The 20,227-nt window shown below is 35.4% G+C and overlaps 2 protein-coding genes across 2 annotated transcripts; one reads left to right on the forward strand and one right to left on the reverse strand.

Annotated features, from left to right (window-relative positions):
- Positions 1-1,041: 1,041 nt before the first annotated feature.
- Positions 1,042-5,274, forward strand: LOC143628718 (putative disease resistance protein At5g66900). Its single transcript, XM_077098222.1, has 5 exons — positions 1,042-1,609; positions 2,000-2,403; positions 2,485-2,825; positions 3,248-3,450; positions 4,403-5,274. The coding sequence occupies exons 1-5, from the start codon at positions 1,042-1,044 to the stop codon at positions 5,242-5,244; spliced, it is 2,358 nt and encodes a 785-aa protein (XP_076954337.1). The 3' UTR covers positions 5,245-5,274.
- Positions 5,275-8,432: 3,158 nt separating this feature from the next.
- LOC143628793 (uncharacterized) lies at positions 8,433-12,854 on the reverse strand. Its single transcript, XM_077098278.1, has 5 exons — positions 12,714-12,854; positions 12,223-12,491; positions 12,011-12,104; positions 11,403-11,514; positions 8,433-8,682 (listed from the first exon to the last, which is right to left on the reverse strand). Exons 1-5 carry the CDS (start codon positions 12,850-12,852, stop codon positions 8,511-8,513), a joined length of 786 nt encoding a protein of 261 aa, XP_076954393.1. The 5' UTR covers positions 12,853-12,854; the 3' UTR covers positions 8,433-8,510.
- Between the last annotated feature and the right edge of the window lie 7,373 nt (positions 12,855-20,227).

Below are 20,227 nucleotides of genomic sequence, written 5' to 3' on the forward strand. Positions count from 1 at the left end.
AGGCAAAACGGTTCATGTCTAGTGTTAAATTCCTGCTTCTCTAAGGTTCATGTTGAGTGTTTAACGAACATTATTACCCTGTCGGTGCTCCAAACGGTGAAATGGCGTTTAAATTATGGTGTTTAAACGTCCAATTAACAAAAATCAAACCGTTTAGTACCATTTCAAATAAGTTTTACATCAATCAACTCGTATCCTTATTCCAATCAAAAATCCTAAAACGTCAATTTAAAATTCAAAAAAAATTAACAAAGTTTTTTTCTTTTTATTTAAGGAGGTCCAATGAAAAATAATAGGACGAAAGGTGGGATTATTGACTACGCGTGATAAGATTATAAATTATTATTAACATCCAAAAAAGTTTTAAAAAGTTTGGTTACAACTTACAACCGTGTCCCGACAGAATTTTGTCGCCATCCACTGAATAATTGAGAATCTACAAAGAAAAGAAAGAACCTTAATTCCTGGTCCTTTAAACGTCGACTTAAAAGTCAACCAAACCCCAATAAAAATATTCGTTCATCCAAACCTTGAGTCATTATTTAACGACTTTTGACAGTATAATTTACCGGGAAATACCCAAGCTAAACTCTAAAACTAGCATAAACAAGATCTTCAAATTAAAAAGTGTGATGTATAATAAATTAATAATTATTATAAAGAAATTCGTCGTTAGTAAAAAAAATAAAAATAAAAAATAAAAAAACTTCCTTTAGTCTTTTAAAAGTCTTTAATTATGATTGGTTGTTTTTCTTTAAATATTCTATTGTCGTGATTGTTACATGTATAATAAATTAATAATTATTATAAAGAAAGTTTTAAAATATCCTTTGTTTCAGACTTGCTATATTTGTTGAAAAAGTCTTTAGGTCCCAACACTAGTATTTTACTATTGTATCACCATCCATCTAAGAAAGAGAGAAATTGCAAAGAACCTTCATAACTCATAAGTCAATACAAATATTGTTCATCCAAATCCATCTTTTGAATTACAAGAGACAGAAACAAGAGTTCCTAGCTAGCAAATTGATTTGTGATCAAATGGCAGAGGCACTTATTGCAGGAGCAGCTCTAGGTGCTGTCTTTGGTGAATTACTAAAACTAGTCATAGACACGATTCAACAACCCATGGAATTCAAACCACTACTCACAGGCTTCGAAAGAACCTTGAAAACGATCGAACCATCATTCGTTGATATTGACAAACTCTCGAATCGTCCTGCTGATGAGAGGGCAACGCTCCGTGACCTATTAGACGATGGGAAGAAGCTCGTTCTCAAGTGCTCGAGCATCAGTAGTTTGAATAAAAAGATAAGAAAATACACAAAGGAGCTGACTAAGTTGGACAACAATCTCTGCAAGTTCTTTCATATAGAAGCGTCCGCGGCGACTTTGGCTGGAATCAATGCTTTATTGGACCGAAACAGGCCTTTTGAATCGTGCGGCGTTCCAGAGCTCCCGGAGTTCATTATTGGTTTGGATCAGCATTTAGCAATATTGAAGCATATGCTGCTCAAGGATACCACACGCGTGTTGGTGGTTTCAGCCCCTCCAGGTTTTGGCAAGACTACTTTGGCCAATATGCTTTGTCACGATGATGATATCAAAGGTACCCACAATTCTTCTTGACGTTCTTTTAGATCACAGGTGACAAGATGTATGGGTTGGTTTGGATTGTTGTTACGTCGGAATGGATTAGGGTCAGGATGTGTAATTAAAAAAAAAAGGTTAGGATGAGTTTGGGTCAAGATGATTTAACTTAATTTTTTATAGACCGATGGTTAACTATGTATTATTAAAATGCGTAACGGCACAATTAACGTGTTTCGCGCGTATGATAATGCTTAATGGGTAACAAATCAAACATTCTATTTAAACCAAAAACAACCCTAAAAAGTTTTTATTATGACCCAAAATCACCGAGCTAGGTGGTTACATTTGTCAACCCTAGTTTAGATCGTTTATTAATGGTTAATCATTCTTGTTTGAATATTGACAGGAGAATTTGGTGACAACATCCTCTATTTAACTGTCTCAGCTGAAGCCAGCCTTATGAGCCTTGCCAAAAGCCTATTCATACATTATGGCATAAATAATTATGAAATTAGAAGTGAACAAGACGCCAAGAATCAAATCAAGAACCTAATTAAACGAAGGGGATCCGGTCAAGTGTTGTTGGTCCTTGATGATGTCTGGCCGGAATCTCGTATTCAGGATCTTATGCTCCCAACACCAGGATTCAAAATTCTGGCCACCTCAAGGTTCTTGTTTAAACAGTTTAACCCGACGACGTATGAGTTGAACTTATTGAGCCGTGAAAGTGCAAAGGCTCTTTTCTGCTATCATGCGTTTGCAGGTGGTTCGAGTCCTGTTAATAGTGTCCAAGATGATCTCATCGACAAGGTAGATGAATAACATTTCCTTATATAGCTAGGAATTAAATTGCTAATTCTCATATGGTTTTGTTTGTGCTTGTGGATGCAGATGGTTGCATTCTGCAAACGGATTCCATTAGCGCTAATTGTTGTTGGTGCGTCACTATGTAATGAACCTGAGGTTACTTGGACATCCACTCTCATGCAATCCATATTAGAGTCTCATCAGCAGCTGCTGCTCTGTCTCCGGACCAGTATCGATGCACTGAGTGAGTTGCATAAAGATTGTTTCTTGGACTTAAGTTTGTTTCCTGAGGTTGACCAGATTGCGGGTACCACTCTCATGGATATGTGGGTGGAGTTGTACCATCTTGATGATGGCGGTGTGCGTGCCTCTGGCAACCTTAACATACTCAAATCAAAAAATCTTGTCAATCTTGTTCCAGTCAGGTACTCCCACATTCTCATATACATGACTTTGGTTGGATTTACACAATTAATTCTCTACTTAGAACAGATAAGATAATCTACAAAAAGAAGGCTTTCCATTTACTTCTCCGTGTTAATTCAAAATATTCATAAACCCTCAGTGCTTCTTAAATGAATAACGGTTATGAAAACCTTGAAAACTCATTCTCCACCCTGAAAACCTTGTAACACATATGTGGCAATTCTCTGCATATATAAGTTCTATTATTATTATTGTTTTTTTTTGTATTACTAAATAATACAAAGTTTCTTCCATAATGTTATTGTACCCATAATGACTTTATATAGTTCGTTACTTTCATGGGTAGTTTCTTTCTTTGCTACATGGCTAAGCTTATATCTATTAAAACCATTGATCAACTAACCAGCATATGATGTTACAGAAAAGAAGCAGGTGAACCAGAAGGCCATTGTAGTCATTATCGTGTGACGCAGCATGATATGCTTAGAGAGTTGGCCATCCACCTGAGCAGGCAAGAGTCTGAAGCAGATCGAAAACGGCTGTTCGTAAAAATCCCTAGCAATGACTTTCCTGAATGGTGGGCTCAACGACCCATCATTGCACGCGTCTTATCTATTTCAACAGGTTTGTGATCACTTTTATGCCTACCCAATGAAAAGTTTGTTAAATCCTAATAGAATCTAATCTCTAGAGAAAAAGCGCAAAGGATTTTGAATATGAAGAAAGTGTGATTATAGTTTACAAGTGATAATATTACGCATATAACTTCCTAGGAACACATACACTGAACTATGAGAACTGCACAATCACTTGTATGCAGTGTTGTAAAAGTAGGTCTCCGAGGTCGAGTACTCCCCAAGTAGTCGCTACAAGGTATGGCGCCGACGAGAGTTTCTTCAACTCCTCCTAGTTACTGAGAATCGATCAAATGTGGTCAACCCCAGCCAGAGCCACATTTAGTCGGTTAACTTAGGCCGATTTTGACTTAAAAAAGAAAATATAATTCATAGTTCTATAATATTATAAAAAAATATTACTTTTTTTTAGTTAATGATTAGCAAATTTTAGAATAATTTAGTATTTAAAAATATATATTCTCTTATTTATATTGATATTCCGTTACTTTGTTATAAATATTAGCATACTTATGACATTGACATATATTTAATATCCAAAAATTAATTTTCTTTATATTCACCGTTTCCGAGTACTCCCCGAGTACTCCGAGTACACCCAACTTCCCAGTCAGCCGTTTAGGGTCTGCCTAACGACTTTTGCAACCTTGCTTGTATGTTGAGCTTGTGACTTGTAAGAGTGTGAGATATAGCAGGGCAGTTAAGTGTTACATAACTATGTACTATAGTTAAAGCATTAGGCAAACATGGCTATGTGGTTCGTGCATTTATATTCTTAAACTCGGTTTTTGTTTTGAAGGTTCTCTAACTTTGAGTTTACAGTAATAGAGAATGTTGCCTACCTAACTAATACTCAACTATTATTTAGCACCCAACATGTGGATAATTATATGCATCCTCTTGTCTCTTTAATAACCTTACCTCACAATCTTTAACTACAGATGATAAATTCAGTTCTACATGGAATGACGATCCAAATGCACCAAATGTTGAAGTATTGATATTGAATATAAAGAGTGAAAACTACACACTGCCCGAGTTCATCAAGAAAATGAGCAAGCTAAAGGTTTTAATTGTGACAGGCTACGGAGTTTATCCTACTCAACTAAACAATCTTCAAGTTTTAGAATCTTTATCCAACGTGCATAGAATCAGATTCGAATACGTTTCAGTTTCTCCATTTATCCAAGCCATCTTCACATTGAAGACTCTAAAAAAACTTAACCTTGTTATGTGCAAGATAGGTGATGCTCTCAGTAGTGGTACCACCAAGTATCCTTACACGTTGGAAAACCTCAAATATCTTGAAATCGATTTGTGTTACGATCTGAAGGAACTGCCAGCAGTACTATGCAATTCTGTTCGTCTCGAGAAACTGGTCATCACCAATTGCCAAGAGTTGGATTCTCTTCCAAATGAAGTAGGGAATCTGTCAAATCTTGAAATCGTGAGCCTTCATTGCTGCACAAAACTAAAAGAACTACCTGAATCAATCAAAAGCCTCCGTAAACTGAGAATACTTGATGTATCTGATTGTTCGGATATAACTGCACTGCCTGAACAAATTGGCAAGCTAAGCAGCCTGCAAGCGATTGATATCAGTGGTTGTGAAGGGTTGGAAATGTTGCCGCAATCTCTCGCTGGATTGGATAAGCTCAAAATTGTGGCATGCGACGAAGAGAGATCGCATTTGTGGAAGTGTATTGAAAGCCACCCTGGTAAGGTGAAGATGAACCTTGTTGAAGAGGACAGATCTGAAACTTTTAAGAAAATCTACCATTAACTTATCTTGAATTCTGTCTTTGTCAAACTATAAAATACTGCTGTTGTAATGAGTAATAACAATAGACAATTTATGATTTTAATTTTCAAACTCAGATATGTTTATGCTTTCATGAGAATCGATACGAGTTGAAATTTGTGACTAGCAGTATTTTTCAGTTAGATGGTTTAGTTTTCGATTTCATCGTCACGAGTTGAAATTTGTAGATCTTGTATATGTCTCAATTACAAGTAACTAACTATAGCAAACATAAATAAGCATATGGGTATAGCATCTTATTTATTTGTGAAACCCTTTCATCATCAAATCCTAAGTATATAATTAACTTCCTTACAATAAATAAAATTTAAATCCAAAAATTTACTTAAATATAGATAAATAATGTAAAACAATCATGTAATACGAGGGATTAAAACTAGGTGTTTGGCTGAGCTTTTTAAATTGCTTTTTTGTTGATTTGCTTTTTAAAAAATAAAAGTAACTTTTGAAAAGCTCCAATTTGAAGCTTTTGGGGGAGCTTTGCCAAACACATTTTGTTTTTCAACAAGCAAACAAGCAAGTTTTAAAAGCTCACTCAGACACCCAAGTAGGTTTAGATTTTACAAAGCAACATATAATATTATAATCTAACAAGTTGGGCCACATTTACATATTTTGGTTACATATACATTGGGCCTTAATTGACTTTGACATGTTTTAATGGGTTTGGGCCAACTTTGCATATCCTTACGAAGCAACATAATCTTATACGTGTGTGTAGAGCTGGGCAAGCCGGTTTTTAGGAAGCTTTTATGGGTTTGGTCAACAAAAGTCAAAAACTAGGTCGGGTAGGAACTATTTACGCCTTAAGGGACTCAAATACATTAGAGAAGACTGCCCCGTCGTCGATCCAACCACCACAAGAAAGTTCTGAACAGTTTTAGCAAAAATCTTGTCAATATCTTATCTTGTATTGTCAGCAAATTAGCGACGTATATGCCATCAGTAAGTATCTTCCCAAAGAACAAAGAAACCCGCGTATCTCTTCCACAGGTGCTTGTCAAGTTTCTATCGGTAAGTGTTGGTTGACCTTGGTCAACGCAATTCGTCGATAATCACCAATGATAAAGTATTAATTACATTATTTATTTATCTTTTTAATCTCACAAGGTTCTATTGGTAATTACAGACAGATATATTTCATTTAGAATTTGTTTTTTTTTTCCTTACAGTAGTGTCAATTTAACTAGCTAACTCTTGCATGTGTCTTATTTTCAAGCAAGATAGCCCAATCATTTTTTCACCAATCACCACCACCCCCTTTACACAACACTTCTTTTTTGTTTAAAAAAATCACTAAAATACAAAATGTTTTTCATTTTCACTTGATATGGTGAAAAATTAAATATTTTTTTTCTTCTTCCCATATGTCATAAAATGATTTACAAATCTAGCAAGCAATCTATGTAGCTAATAGACGTACTCTAGCCGCGAATAGGACAAGCTCTAGGTATGATGAAACCCCTATACGTCGTGTCTGGCAGACATCTATTTAATTATCGATTTGAAATCCCACTTTCCGAGTACCAAGTAGGGTTATGAATCATTGCGGACCGCCGACAATTCTAGGTCACACCTCACACTCAACAATCATGAAATAGAAGAAGGAAATAGAAGTGAGTGGAAGCAAACACCAAGGACCCTCTTGGCAATAGTAGACCAATTAAGTTAAAGGAAGGTGTATCACATGACACTATTGGTATGACTGACATGTTGTGAGTCTGGGAGATTCACTAGGTGTCTTATGCAAGTGGTACACTTTAGTTGTGTGTGCCCTATGAGAACACGACTCCCTTTATGTACCATGTATCCCATTTTTATTTTCTTATTCTTAATGTTAATCTTGCTACCATTTTCATTTGTGTATTAATTGTTTTCTAATATATAAACATTATATATAGCTAACAGTAAATAGTAATGAGAGCTTTTACGGTGACCAACTCTATTTTTCCATAATATTATTGTGATTTTATGCTAGGTAACATTGGTGTTAATATGAAATATGGTTCTGTTGATTGTTTCTATCTTAGTAAGATTAAAACTGAATATGAAGAAATACAACGAGAAATTACTATCAAAGAATTCCCTATGCGCCGCTTATACACACTCGCATAACCACCTCTAACGGTTTCTAACAGAAAACGAAAAAATATATGTTTTCCCTGTTGAGGTAACTATCATCATTAGTAACTATATACCTCTTGTCAGCACTAATTATTCCTACTAACATTTATAACCTTTGTTTGATAGAAGGTTATAATTTGATAATATGTTTCGCCACTTCTCTCCATTCTTTCATAATATAATGTATGCAAATACATTGAATAAATTAGGCCAATGATTTAGGAGATAATCATGGCAAAATATTCTAATCCCCCCCACCAACCCAGGTCTAAGCTGCATGATCATAGATACTTAGACTAGCGCGGAAGTCGTCAAAAAAAGCACCAGGTAATCCTTTGGTGAAGATGTCAGTGATGAACTGATAACGTGAGGGTACATGTAGCACTCGAATATGACCTTGTTGAACTTTCTCGCAAACAAATAGGATGTCTATTTAGATATGTTTGGTGAGTTGCTTATTGGTGCTAAACTGGATTACCTGAAAGATATATGGAATGAATATAACAACCACACAAACTCAAAATAGGAATATCATTCCTGTTGACAATTAGCACCTACCCTAAGTTTAGTTCCAACTTCCAACTAACAGCAATACGATTAATAGACTTACTGCATATCGTCTTAGCTTTTTGCTACCGATAAACTATTTCCCGTCGATAGCTTTTTGCCACTGCTACTCATTAGTCATCACCAATCTCGAACTTTTCCTATACTTAAGGCATGATCCGAAAATGTCATGGATCCGAAACCATAGAAGTGAAACATACAATTAACATGATTAGGAGTTATTTTCATGGGAAAAAAAGTTAAACCACCAAATTGGCATGCTCCACATAAATGTATACATCCTAATCATTGGTCATTAATGTATCATCAAGTCACCATCAAACTTAAATAAAATTTGAACTTTGAAGTAATAATATATAGTCAAATCCAACACAAGGGCATCCTATGTAATGGAACTTGTACAACAATAAATTCTATTTCCAAAGTTATGAGCTGAAATGGTTGAATCAAGAACATCACGCATATAAGTAAACACAAAACAAACTATCAAGTAAAAGATAAGTAATATACAATGATCATTTGTTTGCTGCATCTTTTTAGAAGAATTTCGGGTTGGGTGAGCGGATATCTATTTCTTGAGTCCAAGCAGCCCGAGGCTGAATGTGCAAATACCAGTAGGTTTGAGCCACTGAATCAGGGTCGATATATCCGTCCCCTCCTACACTCTCGTGTTCCCCAACCATTGATCTTTGTGGCATTGACGATGCGCTGCAAAACAAGTTTTTCTATATTTTAGTCATGTGATAATGTTCATGAACACCAAGTGTCCAAAACATGCCACAAGTATATATATTGAAACAACTTTCTACTCAACTCCATCAAAGTATATAAGGGTTTTGATTATAATATTTAGATAACCATGTCGATCTAAGAACGAAAAAGAAACGGATTTGATGTGCAATAAAACTAACGAAAAAGTCACGGATTTGATGTAAAATAAAACTAAGATGTTTGTCATTTTATGATATTTCACCATGCTTTTGCTAATGTGATAAATAAAATCGAATGCACAAGTGAGCAACAAATAGTATTCCAAAATAAGACATCATGTTCTGTCACAAAACATAACCTCCATAATATTATACCTAATTTCTATAAGGTTTTGGAATTTAAAAAGGGGTAGCGGCGCAACGTGTTGCCCACTTGCTTTCTATTTCGATGTAATCAAAATTCATTAACATTTGCTAATTGAATAAAAATCTATATTCTTATTCCTTAAAAAAATCTATATATTTAAACTAATTTATGAAAGATTAGCTTTTTAGAAAGACAACAGTAGAAAAAAAAATATATAAAATGTGTATCCACACCATAGATACATATATATACCTCTCTTCCTATTTATATACAAACATACATACAAACATATATACAAAATGACAACTGATTCACAATCTAAATAACGGATGCAACCTTGCAAACAATCTTGATCAATTGGCTGAACGAAAGATAAAGAAAGTAGCACGTCATCACAAGACAAGATGCATGTGGGCCCCAGTAGTGTAAAGTTGATCTAGCCAATGATGAACAGAATATGACGTTGCAAACTAGTCTCCTAAACTTTTTCTGGGGTCACCCAATTATTGATCATCATCATCATCGTACTCAGTATATCCCACCAATAGCAATGCTATGGTAGGGTCTGAGGAGGGTAAGATGTAGACAGCCTTACCTCTATCCCACAGGGATAGAGAGGCTGCTTCCGGTGAGACCCCCGGCTCGATAGTAGTTTTGAATCAAGCCTTGGACATAAGACACATAACACTCAATCATCGGGACACCGGCTGATTGGTGCATGTGCCCTTGTCTTTCGGCTATCAACGCCACCACATGATGCCTGATTAACCTTCCGCCACTTTTAACGTTATTTTCACGTGATTAGTAAAATAACGTCAAAATTAGTGCAATTTTACTTTTGCCCACCCAAGGGTTCACACATATATACATTATATGTGCGCACCGCAAGCAGGGCGTTCACCCAATTATTGATAAAAAGGTTAAAGCTTGTTACTAGACATCTAGTGTCGGGGCCATAACGGGCGTTAAATAAACCGCGCTTGTTTTGATCATAAAACAAACGAACAATTGAACAAATAACTAATCATCCGATTGTTTAGAAATGAAGTAATTAAAGTTTACTTATTTCGATTCGTTTATCGTATGAAAGCAGCTTTACAAAATAAAATTCATGTTTGTCTTGATAATATCTTCGTTTTGTGGGCTGTGAAGCTTAGATTAGATTTAAGGTTTTAAGTTGTTTTAGTCATGTTGTCCTAATTGAATATGTTTGGGACCAAAGTTTGAAGGTTTTTGAGTTTTCTTTACGCTTCTGATTGAAAAAGATGGGAACAAAGAATTTGAATCCAAAACTTTATAGGGTATCAAAATATAGTATTAAAATATACAATTACACGTATAATCCAGCTTTAAAAGACAGAAATTGAACAATATCAACGCTCCAAAGCGTCTTTAGTCTAGTGGTAACAAAAAATGTTATAAGCCTTTACTTTTACAAGAGGTTTGAGCTCAATTTCGGTAGTTGTCAAGCGTGTAATTTATGACTAAAACTAAAGAGTGTGAGTTGATGTTAAAAAAATAATATCAACGCACTAACAAGTTAAAAAGAAACGGGACCCGGATTGTTACTTCTAATCAGTTTCTATTATAGTTCTCTTATTCTCGAAAAAAGAAAAAAAAAATAGGGCATGATCACTACATTATATGTTAGTTATTGGTGATGATAGATGATCATTTCACTACTAGGAAAATAACTTTCATCAACGGAATGTTATCAACACACATGAACGGATCACCGTATTAGGTTAATTTAAAAAATAAAATAGAAACTTATAGTTAATTTTTTGCTTGTCAATGTTGATTAATCTGCAATCAATGACATATCACACTGAGATATGACGGATCGCTTGACAAATGGGCATAGGTGGATTCCCATCTAGCAACAATCAGTCGACAAAACACGTGGTCAAAAAAGACCGCCGGCAACCCATCAGTGACATAACGACAACATGTCATCGATTGGTGATATGTGACAACACCCATCATTGTTAATCGATAGGGTTTGTGTCAGTAATCCGTCATTGAATATTGTAAAGGTAATCCGTTGGCATATAATCACTGACGGATTACAAACATTTCGAAAGATCATGATGAAAGTCATCTTTGTAGTGTTTAAGATAACTAAGAAAATAGAAATCGCATATTCTAAAATCATTGAAAGGATAGTTGACCATGACAACAAAAGATGGCCATCAAGAAGAATCTACAATCAAAGGAAATAAAAAATATCTTTTGATTCATTCTTTCAAAAAGAATTACGAAACCAATCAAACTTTGATAAACCTGGTTTTCTTCTGCTGATTTGCCATATAATAGTATGTCAAGAATATTAATAAAGGAAATAAACGCACCGAGATGAACCGATCACACCATCGATGATGACATGTGCTATGTGTATCCCAAGTGGATGATATTCTTTAGCCAAACATTGGGATAATCCTCTTAATGCAAACTTCCCACAACCTATGTAACATTTATAACAAAATTAGTATTGTTTGTATAATCCTATGTTGGATACATAATAAATTGTTGATCCAAGAACTTATGTTCTTTGATAAAATACTTATGACATGGGAATTTTTGAACGAATATCGTACCGAAAATGTATAGAACGTTTTACAGTAAAAAAATAGACTCAAGTAAAGGGTTTTTGTGACGTATTAAATAAATTGTTGATCCAAGAACTTATGTTCTTTGATAAATACTTATGGCAGGGAAATTTTTGAACGAATATCATACTGAAAACGTGTAGAAGGTTTTTGCGGTAAAAAAATGGACTCAAGTAGGCGTTTCTGTAACAAATTAAATAAGTTGCTGATCCAAGAACTTATGTTCTTTGGTAAAATACTTATGACATGGGAATTTTTGAACGAATATCGTACTGAAAACGTGTAGAAAATGAAAAGAGTAGATTATGATAAGATTGATGAACCGAAGAATATAAAAGACGCATGCGCACATAATTCAGAGAATCCGGCGACCCCCGCTAGAGAAGCAGCACATCCGGTGAATAATATGCTCCCTCGTCCTCTTTCAACCATTCCCGGCAACACCTGATTGTGTTTGAGCAAATATATATAACAATTACAATTAGAAACACTAGTAAACAAAGTGTAAGAACTAAGAACAGTAAACAATGACATATGTGATATGTTATAAGTTATTGTGTACCTGCTGAGCACAATGGAAAGCGCTAACAGAAGAGACGGCTAGCGATTTCTGAAACGAATCTAGACGAATGTCGGTGAAGCTGGATGGACCGCCGTACTGCCATGGAATTGGTTGGTACGCGTTGTAAACCAAAACCTCGACAAAACCTAACGACAAGACACCTTCGAATGCTTCTCGTACGCTTTGAGTATCGGAGCAATCGATACGAATAGCGTACACTTGTGCTTTCTCTTCCCTCGCTATCTCGTCCGCGAATCTTGATAACCTCCCTGAAAACGACTGGTATTTATCATTTACGTCAAGACAGAAGGCAAACAGAACCAAGCTGGAAACAATCTGCGCAGCTAGCCATTTTTTAATACCAAAACAATGTTTTCATTTTCAAAAACTATGCTCAAAAATGTTTGTGTCATGTCATTAAAATATTCATGACCAGTTAAACATAGACTAAATAGCTGGTATTATAGATCTGAATGATAGAGTTAGAATACCGAGGTCTCTAGCGAGTATTGCGACGGTGTATCCTTCGTGAGCGAACTTCCGGGCGACTGAGCGCCCGAGATTGGGACCGACGCCAACAATGGCCGCGATGCCTCTAGTGGAGCTAGAGCTTGTGACACTACGCAACATATTAGGTGAGTGATTAAAATGAATGAATTATTATAAGATAGAGAAGAAGATGAGGAGTTTAAAAAGGTTTGAGTTGCCTCCTAGAGAGGATACATATGGCTTAATGTTTATTGTAGAATAATTGTAATAATAATATATTGGTGATGAAGCTAGCTAGCTAGCCTTGGGTTTAAATGCAGGCAAGCCAAGCCAACTGCCAACCCTACCTCTGTAGCCTTGACTCGGGTTATTGTCGGGTTCACTGCCACTTGCAGGTCTTTTACCCTATTAGGCTGAGGGGTGTGGGGGGCGAGAGTGGGGGCTCCAGCCAATAATATTGTGACGTGTGGCAGAGAGAGAAACTTGATAAGATGAGTGTTGGTTGTGGTGCTCGCGCCCCGGGCCCTGGTGTGGAGGGGCGCGAGCGGTTTTTTTTTTATTTTTTTATAAATGTATTAAAAAAACGTATTATTAAAAAAACTCATAAATTATTTAAAAAAACACACATTAATTAAAAAAACACATTAATATCTAAAAAAAAAATTAAAGTACTAAAAAAAAACATTATTCTTATTCTTCGGCTTGGTCTTCTTCGATCAACCTCTTCCGGATACGTTCCTTTTGTTTTTCCATCAGCATTTGGTCGACCGGATTTAGGTTATTGAAGTCTCTTGTAAGGAAGTCCAAATCTCTCATTCTTTTTTTTTCCTTTTTGTCATTAGAGACCACCTCCATGGTTTTGTTGAATTTATTGAGGGATTTAACAAGATCGGTGATGTTTACGGCTTCCCCCTCAGCCGGTTTTTTCCCCCTGGCGTCCCTTCCCGATGGCCGCCTCCTCGGCGGTGAAGACGTTTCCTCCCCCGCAACGTTTAGGTCGAATCCAACCCGGCAATCCGACCCGGCGGAAGTGCTATACGCTCCAGACGAACTAGTTTTAGTCCGTTTCGGCCCTACTTCCGCATCAAGGTCCGGCGCCACCAGCTCAACCCACTTAGAACACCTTCTCAACATCTCCCACACCTTTACATCGTCCCACGTCTTCACCGTCCCATACCTCCGCAGGCACTTCTGCTTCCACTCTTCGACAGTGAAATTATAAACCGCCAAATCATCACTGCCACTTGGTCTCATACGACCGGCGTTCCTGTTGAACAGATTAGTAAACAAGCCGTCAAATTTTCTGATTTCGGTCCACCGACCCGAAATCATATCGGCGTTCCGCTCTGTACTCCCAACGAGCGAATAGAATGTCTCCCTAACCTTTGTCCAAAAGACCTTGCTCTTTTGGTAGTCCGCTGCAAAATGCATAAATAAATTTGTAAGTCATTTAACTTTTTTATTAAAAATCATTTTTAAAAACGTTAAAACAATTACCGCAACGCCGATCCTCAGAAATGACTATCCAAGCCCGACACAGGGCTTCTTTCTCATCCGATGACCACAGAGTGGTTTTCCGTTTCGTCCTTCCAGTCGAAGCCGAACCCGACCCGTCCGTTGCAACTTGTTTTTTCCGGTGGACGCGTCTTCTTTGTCCCGCAGCTTCACCTTCTGGTTCTTGTGTCTCCGGAACAACAAAGTTAGGAGACGGTTGTATGTTGGATGGTTGAAAGCCGGATGATTGTTGCGACCCCGAATAAAACATCGGTTGGTCCGGTGCCGACCATAAATCGTCGTAACTGTAATCTGAATCTAGGTTTGGGTACCAATTTCCAGCCATGTTTTTAAAAAAAGGTTTGGAAGATGGGGTGATTTTGGGTTTTGGGTGTGGTATGTGATATTGGTTTTGGGTGGTATGTGATATTGGTTTTATAGAGAAAAAAAAATTTTTTTTTTAATAAAAATAAAGAGCCAACGGCTCTATTTCAAGCCCCAACGGCTCTTCACGCATTCCCAGGCCAACTTTACGCCCACTTTCACCCGCTAGCCCTCTTGCGCCTGCCTTGGTCTGCGTGCTCGCGCCCCTCTCGCGCCTCTCTCGCGCCTCGGTGGTGTGGTGCTCGCGCCCCGGATTGGCACACGCGCCCCCTCTCGCGCTCCACACCCCTCAGCCTTAACTCAAGGGGTGAACTGACTTTCAAGATTATATTCTAGAGGCTAAAAACCAACGTGAGTTTAATGTTTTTTTATGTTTTAAGTAACCAGCTAAGTTTAAAATAAAAACCTACTTGAGTTTGTGAAAATTCTAAAAACTCATTATCAATCACATGTTTTAATTAATGTTTAAATCTTGTGGTCCACAATTAAAGTGAATAAAAAATGTAAATATAAATATAACTTTTTCTCTCTCCTGAAAACATATATAAAAATTATTAAAAAAATGTTAAAAAATAGCAAAACATTTTTTTTCGATGTTTCGATGTTTTGTATTAAATGTTACAACATATATTACATGTAACAAAAAAAAAACGATGTTACATAGGGTTTTCGCGGGTTTTCATAACTCAAGTGGGTTTTCATTTTAACCTTACCCTATATATATATATATATATATATATATATATATATATATATATATATATATAGGGGAGATTTCAAATGAGAACCCCTTTGAGTTTGAAGAACTTGAAAGAACTCAGTGTAACGATTGTTTTTTTTCGAATTTTTTTTACACATGCGTAATATATGTAGATACACGTAAAAAAATTACATAATTTTTTACGCGCCGAGTCAACTTATTACATATGTGTAACGTACGTTTAAAGTTGTGTAATCACTGAAAATAGTTATTCTCTCTCCTCTTTGACTTTTTACCAAATTTAATCACAATCACATATTTCAATCAATTTAATTAAATGTGTGGCCTAGAATGGAGTTCTTAAGACTCAACATGGTTCTCAAAAAATCCCTTCTCTCTCTCTCTATATATATATATATAGGCTAAGTATAAAATGAAAACCCACTTGAGTTGTGAAAACTCTAGAAACTTATTCTCAACCACATGTTTTTAATTAATGTTTAAATCTTGTGGTCCACAATTAAAGTGAGTAAAAAATGTAAATATGAATATAACTTTTTCTCTCTCCTGAAAACATATTTAAAAATTATTTTAAAAAATGTTAAAAAATAGCAAAACATTTTTTTTCGATGTTTCGATGTTTTGTATTAAATGTTACAACATATATTACGTGTAACCAAAAAAATGATGTTATATAGGGTTTTCACGGGTTTTCACAACTCAAGTGGGTTTTCATTTTAACCTTACCCTTAAGTAACCTATGTATATATATATACTAGATTTTATCCCACGTATTACGGGGGTTGTTTTACGTTATTCGTTTTTAATATTTATATATGTATATTTGGATTTTAATTTTATTTATTGTAAGAATAGTTAATAATTAATATACATAAGGTTTGATGATGAAATGGTTTCACAAATAAATGATATTTTATAATCCAATATTTGATGAGATTAATTTTTTAATATATTGAGATGTAATAATAACTCGTTTAAGAGCTATCTGGGTTTGGTGAGACCTTTACCCGTGAATTCGTTTAAAAGTTATCTGGATTTTGTGACCCTTGACCCGCTTATGTTTTTTTACCATAAAATTGTTTATTGATTATAAATAATATATTTTTCTTTTTAAATTAAATATTAAATTTTAGTATATCCCTATTTTATAGGATTTTCATATCAAATAATTGGTAAGATTAATTTTTAATTTAATGAGATGTTATAACCGTTTAAGAGCTATTTGGTTTTTGTAAGACCCATACCCATGAATTTAGGTTAAATCAATTAGAGGCCTTCATTTAAAAATTAAGAAATCTGGTGGTTTCCATAAAAGGGGGAGCGACCACATCGCGGACCATGCATAGTTAAAACTAGGCACTTCCTGTCATTTTACGTCATGTGGCATCTAGTCAGTTTTTGGACATTTTGCATAAGGTGGGTGTAGTGGGAAAATACCTTCAAAACGCCTCTCTCTTTCACACAAAACCCTCAAAATTCGAGCCAACACCACGTTATGTACATAACGTTCTTCACCATAATGTCTGGGGGCGGTGTTCCCAATCATATGGCTCCAAAACGCCACATAATTCATCCACTATGGATGGTCTAACTATCTAGGTTTTTGCAAGATTTAAATCATTCACACATCTTGAATAGAAATGAAACATTTTACCATCATATCATGTCTATTGAGGTTACTTGAGTTCCTATGTAATTATTAATCGCCGCTAGGGTGATTATAATTTTTACAAAATCATCTAGCTAGGGGTTTTCTTTTAAACGTTTTGTACATAAAATTTGTGTAAAGATCACTACCACTATAATAGAACGATTGTAAACCATGAACTTCTATCTATTTTAGCTCATATATATAGTATATTGATCGATTTATTCCATCAGTGACAACTATATATATATATATATATATATATATATATAACGTGCTAAATGTGAGAATTAAGTAGAGTAATTATATATATAAGTATCATAGAGTAATTACGTAATTACTCTATGATGTAATTACATAATTACTCTACTTGTATATATAATTACTCTACTTGATTCTCATGTTTAGCACGTTAATTTTATTTGTACGTTAACTTTCCCCTATATATATATATATAGTATAACCATTGGTATACAACTTTTTTTGTTGGTGTACATTCGTAACATGAATGACTTCGTTCCTGTGTTATTTCCTCTAGTGTTGAATTTCATAACAATTGGTTTAGGAGCAGGGCCGGTCCTAAGAAGGCTCATATTGTGATTATACTGGGTCTTGGGGATCAAATTCTCAGGTAGCTAGGTATTGAAAGTAAGTCTTCACCTTGAGTAGAATTATGCATTCCATTCTTGCTTTTTACTAGCTTAAGCATCTTTATCAAAGTTGGATCTTCAAGACAGCTAGATTGAGTGAAGACATTCCCTAACTCGAATTATTCCTATAACTATTATTTGATTTTCAAATAATATTTATTTAAACATTTTTGTTTAAATAAGTTTATAAATTTTTTCTAAGTTTATAAAACTAGATTTCTTCATTTTATTAATGTTCAATGGGTTGGACTTGCAATTACATAATTTTCAATCTTTGATGTAGATTTAACACTTGGTTGTTTTAATCATAAGTTTTTAGTGACTAATGATGATTAATAAAGTGTTTAGGGGCATGTATGTGACTTAGCATCATTGATGCGCTATTAATATTTCAAGTCACATTAAGTTAATTGATCATTATTAAAACCATCAAAGTTTAAACCATTGTTTTTTCAAAAAGTACCCAAACAACCTCTTTGGCATTGACTATCCTAACAACGGGTTCAAGATTGATCCATTCATCATTCTCACTTTCTGTAAGTAGAATTATGCTTGGATACATTGTTCTTAATTCCACTAGCCTCATAGTCAACATGAGTGTTCTCGTTCTCTTTACCTTTCCTTTGATCCTTGTTAAGTGGCAATCAGCCGAGACCTCTAGTACAACCTCCAACATGCTTAACACCTCCCTATCTAGCCGTTTCAGTAGTTGGTAATTAGATGCGAAACACTATTGTGTTCATGCTAGGTAATCATTTAGGACTCTGCGAGTAAGCTAAATTGTTAATAAAGTTGATCAAGTTCTATTAACGCTTCATTTTACTATTTGTGTTCTACGTTCCTCACCAGGGACAACCTCCCTGTACTATTATTCACCTCTTACGAGGTGCGTAAGAGTCTATGAGGCATTATATCATCTATCTCATACTATACGTTGTGGCATCGATCTACCCATATTGGCATTTTTTACTGTGTCCCATTCTAGGTCTAAGTTCATGCATTAGGAGATGTCCGAATTTCTCAAACTTTGTTCAACAGATGGATTACAAATCCTTAAATACAACATAAAGTGTTAGTGCCTATAACGATAAGCATAAAGAGATGCTAACCTCGGGTAGGTAGCCTGCTCCAACGCCGTCAAGCCCAAACGTCCTTCCAAAGGACCTACTCCTTACCGGATAATAAAATTATATTGACTTATCATCCTTTAACTATTGAAAGAGAAGGTTCTCGTAAAATTTAATAAAGCATATGTAGATACCTATTGCTTGAGGCACATTAGGTACCTTCATAAAGCTGCTTTATGAAGGTACCTAGTGTGTCTCAAGCCTTATCTGGAGCAAATATAGCAACTCAACTCGAACTAGAAAAACCGGACTTGGGTTTTGCAAGGTTCATCAAAACCGAATTGTGACATCATGAACTATCTCCATCAATTTGATATCAGCTTTATTGCTTAGTGACACATTTTATATATGTTGATCAAGCACAATATTATAACAGAATTAGATAAAACTTAAGATGATTAATGAACTTGGGATTAAGTGATAGACAGTTTTATATAATTGTGTTGGCTATCAATGGTCCAACAATAGTTTTGGCATCTCGCTGACGTCCCACACATTTTGGAAGCATGATCTTTTCAAAAATTCTAACAACTACCAATCGATCATTAGTCTACATCACTTCCAATTCTTTAAACGATCTTCAAGTTTTATGGTCAACTCAACCTTTTCAAGGCATAAAGCTAATAAGATCATTCTGCCATTTTTGTAATAAAATTACGTAGTTCGTTTGCTCGAGCCCGTAAAAAAATAGTGTTATATATTTATGTATTTCGATATCGCACCCGTAGAAATTTTGGTATTAAACCCGTGGAAACCTTTACACCGAACCATTAGAAATCTTGACAACGAACCTTAAACCAAATTTAAATTAAAAATGATAGTTAAACCCATAACATTTATTCTAGAAGTGTAACCCATTAACCAATAACATAGCCCATAACTGTTTAAGCCTAATTGGCTATTTAAAAAAAATACGGGATTGACACTTTCGCAGCATCGACAGACTCCACGGCTCTAGTGCAGCAGTGCTCCAAGGATTCAAGAAAATTTCAAGTGAATTTCTTACAAAAGTTTTGATAGATGATGTAATGGCCAATGGGTAGGTTTCTAAAAATAAAGTTCGTTGAGGGCAACTTTAAAGACGAAGGCAAATGCCACTCACGGTCAGAACTCAAATCAATAAAACATGTTTTAGGATCTTTGAAATTTGAAGACATGTAAACTTCATATATACAAATCTTACTATACTATTAAGACAGAATTACAAATTTTGTCCTTTAAAATAAGACGAATTTCGGTTCGTGTCCTTTTCTAAGTTTCCTTGCAGGCGGTGTACTTTAAACTTTTTTTTCCTACAAGTTTTGTCCTTTACGCTAACTGGGTTAGAAAAACTCAGTTAAATGCCCTCACGTGAGACGCATGTGAGGGCATTTTTGTCCTTTCTTATATCTCTGCAACTAAGCCTCTGTATCACTCTTCCCCCTCCCTCTCAATCGAATCAAGTGCCGGCGATCAAAAACCTTAAACCCTCGTGTCCGACGCGACTCAATTA

Source organism: Bidens hawaiensis, unplaced genomic scaffold (assembly GCF_021521415.1).
Source record: "Bidens hawaiensis isolate Kalapana, Puna unplaced genomic scaffold, B.hawaiensis_p1.1 tig00005061_1, whole genome shotgun sequence".
Lineage (NCBI taxonomy): Eukaryota > Viridiplantae > Streptophyta > Magnoliopsida > Asterales > Asteraceae > Bidens > Bidens hawaiensis.

Excerpts from the sequence above, each read along its gene's own strand:
- LOC143628718 (XM_077098222.1), top strand. The coding sequence starts at position 1,042 with ATGGCAGAGGCACTTATTGCAGGAGCAGCTCTAGGTGCTGTCTTTGGT. Across the intron at positions 1,610-1,999 it reads TCACGATGATGATATCAAAG|GAGAATTTGGTGACAACATC; the intron begins GTACCCACAATT and ends GAATATTGACAG. Across the intron at positions 2,826-3,247 it reads GTCAATCTTGTTCCAGTCAG|AAAAGAAGCAGGTGAACCAG; the intron begins GTACTCCCACAT and ends ATGATGTTACAG.
- LOC143628793 (XM_077098278.1), bottom strand. The coding sequence starts at position 12,852 with ATGTTGCGTAGTGTCACAAGCTCTAGCTCCACTAGAGGCATCGCGGCC. Across the intron at positions 12,492-12,713 it reads AATACTCGCTAGAGACCTCG|GGAGGTTATCAAGATTCGCG; the intron begins GTATTCTAACTC and ends AGTCGTTTTCAG. Across the intron at positions 8,683-11,402 it reads GGTGTGATCGGTTCATCTCG|CGCATCGTCAATGCCACAAA; the intron begins GTGCGTTTATTT and ends CTTGTTTTGCAG.